Source organism: Pogona vitticeps, chromosome 5 (genome assembly GCF_051106095.1).
Source record: "Pogona vitticeps strain Pit_001003342236 chromosome 5, PviZW2.1, whole genome shotgun sequence".
Taxonomy (NCBI): Eukaryota; Metazoa; Chordata; class Lepidosauria; order Squamata; family Agamidae; genus Pogona; species Pogona vitticeps.
Window position 1 is genome coordinate 116,411,113 of NC_135787.1, and position 13,660 is coordinate 116,424,772.

A 13,660-nucleotide genomic window follows, 5' to 3' on the forward strand; every position below is an offset into this window, starting at 1 on the left:
GCCGCGCCACAGAGCCAGCCAGCCAGCGAGCGAGGGAGCGAGGAGCCAGGCTCGGCGCTGCGCTAAGGGGGAGTGTTCGGCCGGCGCTCCTGCCGCGCTCGCCCGCCGGCCGCGGCACCTTGCCGGGGCCGTCTGTCGCGGCTTCCCTGCCGCCCGGTCCCTTTTGCCGGCTGCGGGGCAAAGTGCGCCCGCTCTCGCTCTCGCTCTCGCTCGCCCGGGGGAAGGCGAGGATGATGATGCCGCCGCCGCCGCCGCCGCTGCCGCCGCGCGTGTGAAGCTGGGCGGAGCGGGTCTGGCGTTTGCGGCACACGGGGCGCGTCGGAGAGGGGCTGCTCTGCTCGCCGAGGATGCCCGGAGCGGCGGGAGCGGCGGCGATGGCCGCCTCCTCCACGCCCGGAGGAACGGCGGCAGGCGCGGGGCTGGCGGCGGCGGCGGCCGGGACCACCGGGACGATGCTCCCGCCTCAGGAGGCAGCCAAGCTCTACCACACCAACTACGTGCGGAACTCGCGGGCCATCGGCGTGCTGTGGGCCATCTTCACCATCTGCTTTGCCATCGTCAACGTGGTCTGCTTCTTCCAGCCGTACTGGATCGGCGACGGCGTGGACACCCCGCAGGCGGGCTACTTCGGGCTCTTCCACTTCTGCACCGGCAGCGGCTTCTCCCGGGAACTCACCTGCCAAGGGAGCTTCACGGACTTCTCCAGCCTCCCTTCGGGAGCCTTCAAAGCCGCCTCTTTCTTCATCGGGCTCTCCATGGTGCTCATCATCGCCTGCATCGTCTGCTTCATCCTCTTCTTCTTCTGCAACACCGCCACGGTCTACAAGATCTGCGCCTGGATGCAGCTGACCTCCGGTAAGTCAGGGGTTAAAGGGCCGCGCCTTCGCGGACTCCGGGCCCGCTCGCCGCCTCCCCTCCCCCTGCCCGGGGGGGGGGGAAGAAGAAACTCGGGCGCTCGAGCGCGGTGCGATCGTTCACACGTTCCAATGGGCGGGACTCCCCTCTCTCTCCCCCCCCCAAAAGCAGCCTGGGACTTCTTCTGGGGAAGAGGGGACCTTTGCCTAAGCGTGGGTGGCGATGGTGACTTCATAGGCGTCAGGTTGTCCTTTTGCCCAGGGAGGAGAGGCTGGAGATAGTGGGCTTTCGCAGGTTAAATGATGCCAGCGGGAGAAGGGCCGGAAAGCCAAGAGAGAAGAACTTGGATGGGTTCAAAAATATCATCAAGAGACACTGACCTAGAGATATTTCAACAAGGAACCCAAAACAAAGCAAAAAGAGGCGGATGATGCTCCACTGGTTTGGGTGTCAGAAGCTGTGTGAGAAAGTGGTGTCACATGGGAAAAACTCTTGTGATGGGAGAAAGATGCTTCCCTGGGATTTGAACCCACCCCTTTAAAAATAAGATCATCAATACCTGCATCCCGCCCCCCATACACAGGTGCACTAGGTTTGGTCAGGTAGACTGACCTTGTCTGGTTTCTGGGTGCAGCCTACAGCAGGGTCGCACAAGTGTGATAAAATCGTATGGCTATTTTTCTGCATCTTACCAATGATGTGACACTTCTCTCTCTTTTTTTTAACACAGAAGATTTTAAGATGGAATAGCAAGAATATTTCAGCTTGCCGTGAGAAAGCTTTTTCCTCTAGTTAAGATTGCTACTCAGTCACAGGGAAATGCTCATGGGAACCTTGTGGGGAATGCTTGGGAGAAGTGCTGCCAGAGAAGGCAAAGTCACTCTGTTCTTGAGGTGTTTTTGGAATAAGTGTCCATGGCGACATGTGTGGTGTGGTGAATAAATGCTGCCCCTGTGAAGGAGTGAATAGAGGGATGAATTAGAACTCAGGAGAGTTGGATTCAAATCCCTGCTTGGCTATGGACCTTTGCTGGTGGGGCATGGCACTGGGAAAACCACTCCTTAAAACATTTCGCTAACCTTGAAAGCCCCTTTAGGGTGGGTCTAAGTTAGATCCAGTTGACGGCACACAACATGACGCACACACCTGCCAAATGTTGCCATTTATGTTGAGCTGAAAGGCAGAGAAGACCATTGTAACCTTTGCAAGGGTTGGCTTCTCCGTGTTATAATAGTAATAATGGTGTCATAGTAACGAGGATCAAAAGTTGTGTGGTGTGGTCCTGTGAAGGTTGGCTTGCTCCCAGGTGAGTGTGTTTGTGTAGCCTTCCTCTGCAACTCCAAGTATGATATTCAGGGGTTCCTTCAGGAATAGGAAGAGACGTGGGTGGATTCCTGAGTGCCTCCTGTATCATCTTCTCCTTTTCTAAGCATCGCTTTCTCTCTTAGTTTGGTAGAAAAAAGAAGCAGCGGAGTAGCTGATGTGTCAAAAGAAGGCAAAGAAGGGCTGAACCCTGTTTTCTGTCACAACGTCTAAAATAGGAAGGATCCTTTACAAGCCATTTGTGGAGGGGGGGAAGGCTCCAGTTTGATCTTGACTATCAGTGATGTCACAGATACGAATCAAGTTATGGCCAGGTCAAACATAGGCACCAGTCGGCTCCTTAGATATAGTGCTGGGACCGGGGGGGGGGGGGGATCGGGGGGGGGACTCATAGTTATATAGCTGTTTGGGGATTACTCATAGTTTAAACCTGCCCTTGGAAGGCATGAAGGAAGGTTGATTTTTTGTTGTTGTTTTTTAAACCAGCTTGGTTTAAGGTATTTTATTTAGTTATGGCTAAATGTCAATTATTTAGATGTCTTGAGGGGACGATGGATATGGTGAGGTGTTGAATTTGCTGGGTGATGTGTTTGTTTCAAAAGCAGAAGGAATGAAATCCAAGGCAAAGAAAGGAATACATTTTTTTTAGTGAATAAAAGGGATGAATAAGGGGGAGGGGGCAAGTATGTGAAATCCAGCTGAGATTTTGGCAGCAAGACAGAGAAACACCTGGACATGTGATGGAAGAATGATGTGTTATCTTTAGCCCTGTAGCGGTGATTTCTAGAAAGCTATGCAATCTCCAATTTTGGGATATCATTGACACCTGAGCTGAAAGTTTATTATTACTATATTCATATACATGACATATATATTTGTGGTCACCTTTTGTGTTTGTGTTTTCCACATGCAATTTTGATGCAGTTCAAAATGCTTTTTGGGGCAGAAATGGAAAAGTTACTTTTAAAAATTGCAACCCCAATTTGTGTTAATACTGCAGTTTTGGGTCTGATTACTTCAATTGCAAACTGAGCTGAAATTGTAGCACAAGAATCCTACGTGCCTATGTTAGACTGCATGACAGATACCGACTACTTTGTGTGTATCTGTGTGCATATGTACAACATGTTCTTGAATGTGGTGTGTGATTTTTCTCACTTCACCTTTTGGAAAGAACAAAATGGTTCTCAATTAGCACTGCTTTGTTCTGTAACCAGGGAGAGGATTTTATGTGGAATTAAGTTTCATGGACATGTGTGGTTCTTTTGTAGGGAGTTGCACACCTTGACATTTGTTGGACTGATTTCTTTTTCGCAAGTTACAGGTATTTTAATGTTTGTAATTAGGGCTTAAAAGTATGAAGTCATTTATATTTCTTCTTTAATGTTCTGCAGAGGGTTCAGTGAAGGACAGACATATTTTAATAAAGCTGTTGGCATTCTGAAACCAATATTCTGGACTGGATTTCCCTTATATGTCACTTCTGTGTAATGCTGACAATGATAACAATACTAGTTTTATCATTTTGAATTAAACCTGTGACTTCACTTGAGCCTCGTGTGTGTGATCCGTGTTTGATAAACGTCTTTGTATTCATCAGAGTTGTTTCCCACAATATATTGAAGGAATGGGAGCAATAATTCCTCTGTATAAAGTGTGATGTACAGAACTGCAATGTAGCATTTTTATGGGAGACGTGTGTCTCATACTAACCATCGTGAAATTATTCTCAGGTGGTCTTAGTCTTGGTAGATGTTGGCCACTTGCTTTCACTTAATCTTTGTGAGATCTCAGTGAATTAAAGATAAAATATTGTGCATTAACTCTGTTTTGTGACTCTTAAAGTTTTCGAAATTAATGTACTACAGCAGTGGTTCCATTTACACATCATTTCAAAATGTGAATTATATGTCAATAAACCATGGCTATTTATTGGTGCTAGTGCTTGCAACCTGCTTATTTTTTCTTTGTTCTTTCTGTCACATGAAAGGGTAAGCAAACCAAGAAATGGAGAGTTCTGTGGTAATGTTCAAAACATTATGGCAGTAACAAGCCAGGATTTGAAAGCCAACAACAAAACCTAGTTTAAAGTTGGCTTGTGATCCTATCTTACTTGGCCATAATGAACCATAATCCTGGACTTGAGTGTTGCACACAACTGGTTTATTTCCCTGCTTGGTTGAAATAAAGGGTAAAGTGACAGGAAATAGGCTGCAAGTTGAGCGTATAGTTAATTCAAATTATGTTAAATTAAGCAATAATTTCTGGATCTTGCTTATTTGTTATTTGCATATGAACTAGCCTAACATAGCATCTCTGTAATTACCTTCATGTATGCACATCTTTTTAAAAAAAATCTATCATTTATAAAACAATCTAAACTTCCTTTGGCTTTCTGCCCAAAATTTTTTATATGTTTACAAGAAAAAAGTACATGGTTTCAAAATGATAACAGTATTTCCAAGCCTAATAAAACTTTTTAAAAGGATGCTGAAAGTTAGTCATGAGTGTGGACCTACCATGTATTTGAAATGACAGGACTAGAAACAGACGACAATGAGGTGCTAAAAAAATCAGAACAAAACTATTAGCTTTATCCACTTTATTTATCCTTTTGTTTATAGACTAGTCATATTATTATCTTGCAGTTTTCCCTATCAGAATAGTTGATGCTAAGGAACAGGAAAGTACTCTGTTGTTGCTTCATTTTTATTTCAAGTTGTCAGATGTAATTCTCTCTCATTTGTGGTGCTCTCCAAAAAGCTGTAGATCCACTGAAGAAACGCAACATGTCATAGAATTTAGGAAAAGTGAGGGAAAACAATGCATTGCTTTTGAATAATTTGGTAGATACTAATTTAGTTTTGGCTTGTTATGATGAGATTCAGCAGTTTTCCTGAAAGCTGTATTGGGTTTTTAAGATCAAATTCTCATGAGACTCTTTAAAACTCTTGTGTTATTGTATACAATTTCAAAATGTGAATTATTCAAATATAGCAGAAGAACTGGTATTGTTTCCAGATGATTCAACTAATCTATAATTTATTGTGTTGTATGCATAATATTTTTATTGTTCAATTTAGTCAAATAAGTAAGTAAATGGTGTGGCTAAAAATATTGTAAATAAATAAATAAATAAATACCTGTAAATAAATAAATATTTGAAACATTTAATGGGCCTTGAAGTTCTCCCTTTCAGATGGTATTCTCCCAGTAGAATCCAGTAACCTGAGGAGAACCACCAGTTCCCCACACCTACCATAAGCAATCAGCTAAGCTTACATCAAGCTTCTCTAACATTGCAACATAGAGCCAGTGGTGGGCAAATTGGCTGTGACATCATGGGCTCATGTGGATTAGGCTTTCCTTGCCAAGCTGTTTATGAGCCTATGGGTCTGGGCAGCTGACTCATGAGAATAGCAAAACAACCCTGGCATGCTGATCAAAGAGGTAAAGAGAAATGTAGGACATTTGCAAGGACTTACGTATCAAAAGACAATTGTAGATGTTTTCTTTTTGAGACGGCTTTGCTTCCCTCCCGCCCCCCTTGCAGAGAGTAGCTGAGTATGATCCAGATGGAATTCACTGTCAATGGTGAGCACATGTTAATTGTACATACTGTTGCTTGTTAACATAATAATATAATTTATAAAAGTGCTTTGGAACCAAGGCAGCGTACAGTAACAAATCTTTCTAGAGCAAATTTCAAAGAGGTAGCCTTCTCAGTCTTTTTTGGCCTGTGCAGTAAAGCTAGAACTAAAATTAAATGTAGAAGCATTGCAGTACAGTAGGACCACTGCATCTGTGATATCAAAGTTCGCCCCCACGTCAAACGCTGAAAAATGCAGAAGTATATAATGCTATATACATAGTGTTGTCTCTGGATCCCTCTAGTGCAGTGGTCCCCAACCTTGGGCCTCCAGATATTCTTGGACTTGAACTCCCAGAAATCCTGGCCAGCAGAGGTGGTGGTGAAGGCTTCTGGGCATTGTTGTCCAAGAACATCTGGAAGTCCAAGGTTGGGGACTACTGCTTTGGTGGGTAGTTCTAATAAATACACTGTGGATACACTGTTTTTAAATTTAATATTTTCAGGCAGCAGATAAGTGAATTCATGGATGCTGATCCAGCAGGTGCGGGGTGTCATACCGTATCTTTAAGACTTGGTGGCCCAAATGCTCTTGCCTTGTTACATTGGTGTAACACAAACAATGTAACTTGTGAAGATGAACGGCCTTAAATTAAGAAATTACTATAGACATTATCTGTTGCATACTGACTAAGCTGTGTGTCAGCAATCAACTGATAATGTCTGTGATGATTTCTTAATTTGGAGCAATTTATCTTCAAAAGTTATGCCATTTCCATATCTATGCCAGAGGATTTTGGCCACAGATTTATTTCAGATTAAATTTAATGGATTACACCAATTTGGAGTATAAATAATGAAAACTACCAAAATCTGCTAATCCTAAATATGACATCCTTGTTGTTGTTGAAATACATGCTGAATTATGTGAGTAGCAGTTTTGAAGACTTGGTTCGTCACCAATGTGGCATTTAAAGATTTTAGGCATCCTGACTTTAGTGAAGAAGTTCAGAGACAGAACAGTAATTTTTCAGGCTCTTCTGTTTAATTATGTATTACTCATTTATAGGGAGGTCAGTCACCAATATCATGGTTGCCAGAGAAGTGTCGTATGAAGCTGCCAGTATCTCATCAAGTCTGATGAATGTGTAGTATAAAGCATCCACTCAGCCTATTATGTGAGCACTGTTCTACAAAGAAGATTGCTAGCAGGCTGGTTGAGAACTCAATGTAGAAAACATAATAAATATATCACTTTTTGCTGATCTTTGAAAACATGTCTTCTTGTTATGTTCTCATTGGTTCTACAATATGGATAGAAAACCCACATTAAACAGATCTGATTTTTCTCTTGCTTTCTTTGTTCAACTTCAGTAGCATTAACTTGTGGCACAGATAACGAGAAGAGAAATTTTGTAATAAAATGTCTGTGATCATCATCCTAAGGATGTGATTTTAGATTGATTTTGGCCCTCGTTGCATATTCTGATGGTCATCTTAATACAGAAAGAGAAATTATCATCCAAAGACAAAGGTGGGTGATAGCTATGTTAAAACTCTTTAAAAATCATAAACATAAACTACCTTTCAACCCCACGTGGCTGTTCATCTGGCTGGACACCATATTGGGGGGGGGGGAATTTGCAGAGAAACAGAAACATTCCACAAACTGCAGCACCCATTCTGAAACTTGCTTTAAGCAGAGAAACCTGCACATCTGGTCATGATTTTTGAAATTTCTGTGTTTCTTCTGCACCACCACCACCATCATCACCTCTGTGGTGCCTAGCATGATGAAGACCAGTGCAAGTTGAAAGCTAGCTTGTGTTTGTGACTTTTTCAGTGGTCTAATAAAGGTATCCTCCACTTCTGCATTCAGCTAGCTATGGCAGTACCTATTGTTCTTAAGAATGAAAGGCTTTCTGCTGCAAATTAAACTTGTGGACTTTTTAAAATTTACAGCAACAGCTAACAGCATACTGTGTTTGTGAAAAAGTGTGGTACTTCTATTAAATGCACCCTCTTTTCACTAAAAAGGTATAATCCCTGAACAAGTATGTGTGAAAATACCAAAGCTGATCTCTAATTTGGTGGGAGATTAAAAGTTAATTCCATCATGCAATTATCTGCTTATGTCTGTCTAAAGATTCATGGTTAGGGAAATGGTTGACCTGTAGTATGGTATGTCTCTCTGCAATTTCCTCTCTTTATCTTTCCTTAAAACAGATAGAATTGTATACATTTCACAAATCATAAAAAGAGATTATTTTATTCAAAATGCTTTTGTGATTCTTTCATGTGTTAGAGAAGAGATTAAGGTCCATCTTGTACTTCTGGGAGTTCTCGGTCCACATACTGCTGAAGCCTACCTTGCATGATTTTGAGCATAACATTGCTAGCGTGTGAAATGAGTGCAATTGTACAATAGCTGGATCATTCTTTGGCCCTGCCCTTCTTTGGTATTGGGATGTAGACTGATCTTTTCCAGTCCTCTGGCCACTGTTGAGTTTTCCAAACTTGCTGGCATATTGAATGTAGCACCTTAACAGCATCATCTTTTAAGATTTTAAATAGTTCAACTGGAATGCCATCACCTCCACTGGCCTTGTTGTTAGCCATGCTTTCTAAGGCCCACTTTACTCCACTCTCCAGGATGTCTGGCTCAAGGTCAGCAACCACACTATCTGGTTTGTCCGGGACATCCAGCTCTTTCTGGTATAATTCCTCTGTGTATTCTTGCCACCTCTTCTTGATGTCTTCTGCTTCTGTTAGGTCCCTACTATTTTTGTCCTTTATCATGTCCATCTTTGCACAAAATGTTCCAGTAATATCTCCAATTTTCTTGAACAGATCTCTGGTTTTTCCTTTTCTGTTATTTTCATCTATTTCTTTGCATTGTTCATTTAAGAAGGCCCTCTTGTCTATTCTTTGGAAGTCTGCATTCAATATTCTGTAACTTTCCCTATCTCCCTTGCATTTTGCTTTCCTTCTCTTCTCTGCTATTTGAAAGTCCTCCTTGGACAGGCATTCTGTCCACCAAACCGAGTTCCTTAATTCTGTTCTTCACTTCCACTGTGTATTCATAAGAGATTGGATTTAGATTATACCTGATTAGCCCGGTGGTTTTTCCCACTCTCTTCAGTTTAAGCTTGAATTTTGCTATAAGAAGCTGATGATCAGAGCCACAATCAGCTCCATGTCTTGTTTTTGCTGACTGTATAGAGCTTCTCCATCTTTGGCTGCAGAGAATATAATCAATCTGATTTTGGTATTGCTCATCTGATGATGTCCATGTGTACAGTCGCCTCTTGTGTTGTTGGAAAAGAGTGTTTGTGATGACCAGCTTGTTCTCTTGACAAAACTCTATTAGCCTTTGCCCTGCTTTGTTTTGAAATCCAAGGCCAAACTTTCCTGTTGTTCCTTTTATCTCTTGACTCCCTACTTTAGCATTCCAATCCCCTAGAATGAGAAGAACATTTTTCTTTAGTATTAGTTCTAGAAGGTGTTGTAAGTCTTTATAAAATTGGTCAGTTTCAGCCTCTTCAGCATTGGTGGTTGGTGCATAAACATGGATTACTGTGAAGTTGAAAGGTCTGCCCTGGATTCGTATTGAAATCATTCTATCATTTTTGAGATTGTATCCCAGTACAGCTTTTCCCACTCTTTTGTAGACTATGAGGGCTACTCTATTTCTTCTCCGGAATTCTTGCCCACAATAGTAGATATGATAATCGTCTAAATTGAATTCGCCCATTCCTGTCCATTTTAGTTTACTGACCCCCCGGATGTCAATGTTTGTTCTTGCCATCTCCTGTTTGACCACCTCCAGCTTCCCAAGGTTCATAGATCTTACATTCCAGGTTCCTATGCAGTATTTTTCCTTGCAGCATTGGACTTTCCTTTCACTTCCAGGCACGTCCACAGCTGAGCGTCCTTTCAGCTTTGGCCCAACCACTTCATTAGCTCTGGAGCTACTTGTCCTTGTCCTTCGCTCTTCCTCAGTAGCATATTGGACGCCTTCCGACCTGAGGGGCTCATCTTCCAGCGTCATATCTTTTAGCCTTTTGTTTCTGTTCATGGGGCTTTCTTGGCAAAGATACTGGAGTGGCTTGTCAATTCCTGCTCTAGATGGGCCAGAAGAACATTTTGACTTGGTTAAATTTGTGGACTACCAGGGGATTATGGCTAATGAAATCTGAAACCTGTTAGGATATATCCCAGAAAGCTAGCATAAGGTTTGTAGCAACCCTTTGGGATGAAATCATACTGTGTTTAAGATGGCGTGAGAAAGCTGTCAGGAACAGAAATATGTATGGTATTACATTTTTTATAAGGTAATAAAATTGGAATGGTTGAATCATGAAGACTAGATCCAACAAATTTTTTTAAAAAATGCGACAGTAATAGCTGATTTCTTATCATAAAGGTATATGTTAGAAATCAGATGTCCAACAACACAAAGGAGTCTTTGTTCGATCTGGGAGGAAGTAGAGATGGTTTGTATCAGGAATGAAAATCTATACTTTGATTAAATAACATGGATCCAATATCTGAAAACCAACAAAATGATCACTGTGAAAAACAGCAGGGTCACAGTATTTAGAATGAAGCAAACCGAAAACTTTTCACCCCACAGCGGAAGATGATATCTGAAAGAGCTTCAATAAACTGCCGATGTCAGATAGCGCAGGACCTACATAGGACTGGGAATGGCTAAGGTGTGCAGTGCTCTATGGACCAATGGGATACAAAAAGTGTAGCTCCATAAATAGGGGGACATATTAGCCTCCAAAATTAATTTATTAACAAATATTAATTTGCATGTCGTCAGAATGGAGACTTCTGGGGGAAATCTGGTATTTTGTGAAAGAGGGTGTAAGGCATAAGAGGAGGATAGTTATAGAGTGTTAAAAAGACAGTCAAATTTTGGTTATGTTTTAAAAGCTAAATCGTTCTTGAAGAGCACATTCTTTGAAACAAGCATATTATGTGGCATTTGACAAATTATTTTGTGTGATGTATTGACTGAATGAATTTAAATGATATCTAAAATTTGGAATGAACTGCTTTTGGAGAGACTACTGTGCAGCAGTATAGATGATCATCATGTTGTTTCCACATGCCACTATCTTCTTTATAGCCAAGAAAGTTTTAATTTGTGAAGACGTTGCACAGATAAACTCAACTTTTTGGATTGGACGGAATGTGCAAAATTAGTGGAGATGTTGGTGGAGGCACTTGGCTGGTCACATTGGGGTGACATGGGCCTTTGGACTCATTCCATAGTGCTCTCTTTGAGTTATACATAGAGAGAGAGAGGTACAGACACACACACACACACACACACACACACACACACACACACACACGTAAGAGTCAGTGTAGCTTGGAAACTCACTGCAGAGTGGTAACAGTAAGAACACTCCTTAAATATATCACATCCCTTTAAACTCTATTAGAATCACTATACTGTACAGTGGTACCTCGACTTACGAACTTAATCGGTATTGGAACGGCGTTCGTATGTCGAGGCAAACCTTTCCATAGGAATGCATTGAAAACCATTTAATCCGTACCTGCTGTTTTTCTTTCGTATGTCGAGGCGCTGTTCGTAGTTCCCATAGGAACTAATGCAAAGCCAGTTAATCCGTACTCTACCACTAGGGGATAATTTTTTTTTTATTTTTTCTTCTTTTGACCTAAGATGAACTTAAGTCAAAAAAAGGGCAGGAAAGGTTTTGTTTTTGTTTTTGTTTTTGTTCTTAAGTCAAGGCTCCACTCGCAAGTCAAAGCAACATTTTGCGAATGGAGCCGTTTGTAACTCAAAATGTTCACAAGTGGAGACGTTCATAAGTCGAGGTACCACTGTACATTGGATGTGACTTGCAGTATATAACATTCCTAAATTAGCACGTATACACCCACACCTAAACACCCATAAATACATATATAGTAGGCATCCTTCAATCTCAAGAGACTATGGTATCGTGCTCTGTATGGAGGTCTTGGAACAGTGTCTTGTGTGGCTGAGAAGGCCAATTCGAGAGTGACAATCCCTTCCACACTGGAGACAAATCCAATCTGTCCCCTGTCCAGCTCCCTGGTTTTGCTTGTTTCGGGACTGCCTCTTTGCCTCGGTCGACTGTACAAGTGTCTCTTCAAATTGGGAGAGGCCATGATGCACCGCCTGCCTCCAGGCTGAACGCTCAGACGTCAAGGTTTCCCATCTGTTGAGGTCCATTCCTAAGGCCTTCAGATCCCGCTTGCAGATGTCCTTGTAACGCAGCTGTGGTCTCCCTCGGGGGCGGCTTCCCTGCACTAATTCTCCATACAGGAGATCTTTTGGAATCCGACCATCAGCCATTCTCACGACGTGCCCAAGCCAACGTAGACGGCGCTGTTTCAATATTGTATACATGCTGAAAATTCCAGCTCGTTCTAGGACTACTCTATTTGGAACTTTGTCCTGCCAGGTGATACCAAGAATGCGTCGGAGACAACGCATATGGAAGGTGTTCAGCTTCCTCTCCTGCCGTGCACAAAGGGTCCAGGACTCGCTGCAGTATAGGAGTGTGCTCAGGACACAGGCTCTATAGACCTGGATCTTGGTGTATGCCGTCAACTTCTTGTTAAGCCATACTCTCTTTGTGAGTCTAGAGAACATGGTAGCTGCTTTCCCAATGCGTTTATCCAGCTCGACATCTAGGGAGAGAGTGTCAGAGATTGTTGAGCCAAGGTACACAAATTCATGAACAACCTCCAGTTCTTGCATGGAGATAGTAATAGAGGGAGGTGAGTCCACGCCCTGGCACATGACTTGTGTTTTCTTCAGACTGATAGTTAGTCCAAAGTCTTGGCAGGCCTTGCTAAAATGATTTATGAGTTGTTGGAGGTCTTCAGCAGAGTGGGCAACAATGGCTGCATCATCAGCAAAGAGGAAGTCCCGCATGCATTTCATTTGGACTTTGGTCTTCGCTCTCAATCTAGTGAGATTAAAGAGCTTTCCATCTGATCTAGTCCGGAGATAGACACCTTCTGTTGCAGTTCCAAAGGCCTGCTTCAGCATGACAGCAAAGAAGATCCCAAACAGGGTTGGCGCAAGGACACAGCCTTGTTTTACTCCGCTTCGGATGTCAAAGGGATCTGATGTTGAGCCATCAAAAACTACAGTGCCCTTCATTTCCTCATGAAAGGACCTGATGATATTAAGGAGTTGAGGTGGACATCCAATCTTGGGAAGTATTTTAAAAAGTCCGTCCCTGCTAACCAAGTCAAAGGCCTTTGTGAGATCTATGAAGGCCACAAAGAGTGGCTGTTGTTGTTCCCTGCATTTCTCCTGCAGCTGTCGGAAGGAGAATACCATGTCAGTGGTGGATCTGTTAGCTCGAAAACCACACTGTGATTCTGGATACACTCTGTCTGCAAGCACCTGAAGTCTCTTCAGCACAACACGGGCCAGCAGCTTCCCTACAACGCTGAGAAGAGAGATACCACGGTAGTTATTGCAGTCGCCCCTGTCGCCTTTGTTCTTATACAATGTGACGATGTTTGCGTCCTTCATGTCCTGTGGTACTCCACCTTCTCTCCAGCAAAGAGAAAAGAGTTCATACAGCTCAGTGGTGATGATCTCTTTACAACACTTCAAAACTTCAACGGGGATGTTGTCCTTTCCAGGTGCCTTGCCAGAGGCAAGGGAATCCAAGGCTGCTTTTATTTCTGCTAAAGTTGGTTCACTGTCCAGCTCTTCCAAGAGAGGCAGGCACTCAATGTTATTTAGTGCCTCTTCCGTTACTACATTCTCTTTAGAATATAGCTCAGAGTAGTGCTGCACCCAGCGTTCCATCTGCTATGCTCGGTCCTGGATGATCACGCCTGTAGTAGACTTCAAGGGAG

The 13,660-nt window shown here is 42.7% G+C and overlaps 1 protein-coding gene across 3 annotated transcripts in view; it reads left to right on the forward strand.

The window, feature by feature from the left end:
* The first annotated feature begins 228 nt into the window (after positions 1-228).
* Positions 229-13,660, forward strand: part of LHFPL3 (LHFPL tetraspan subfamily member 3) — a 330,442-nt gene continuing 317,010 nt past the window's right edge. For all 3 annotated transcript variants that reach the window (XM_020797278.3, XM_020797277.3, XM_073000686.2), the window contains exon 1: positions 229-855. In XM_020797278.3, the coding sequence (XP_020652937.3) occupies positions 348-855 (508 nt within the window). In that variant the 5' untranslated portion in view covers positions 229-347. The remainder of the gene's footprint in view (positions 856-13,660) is intronic.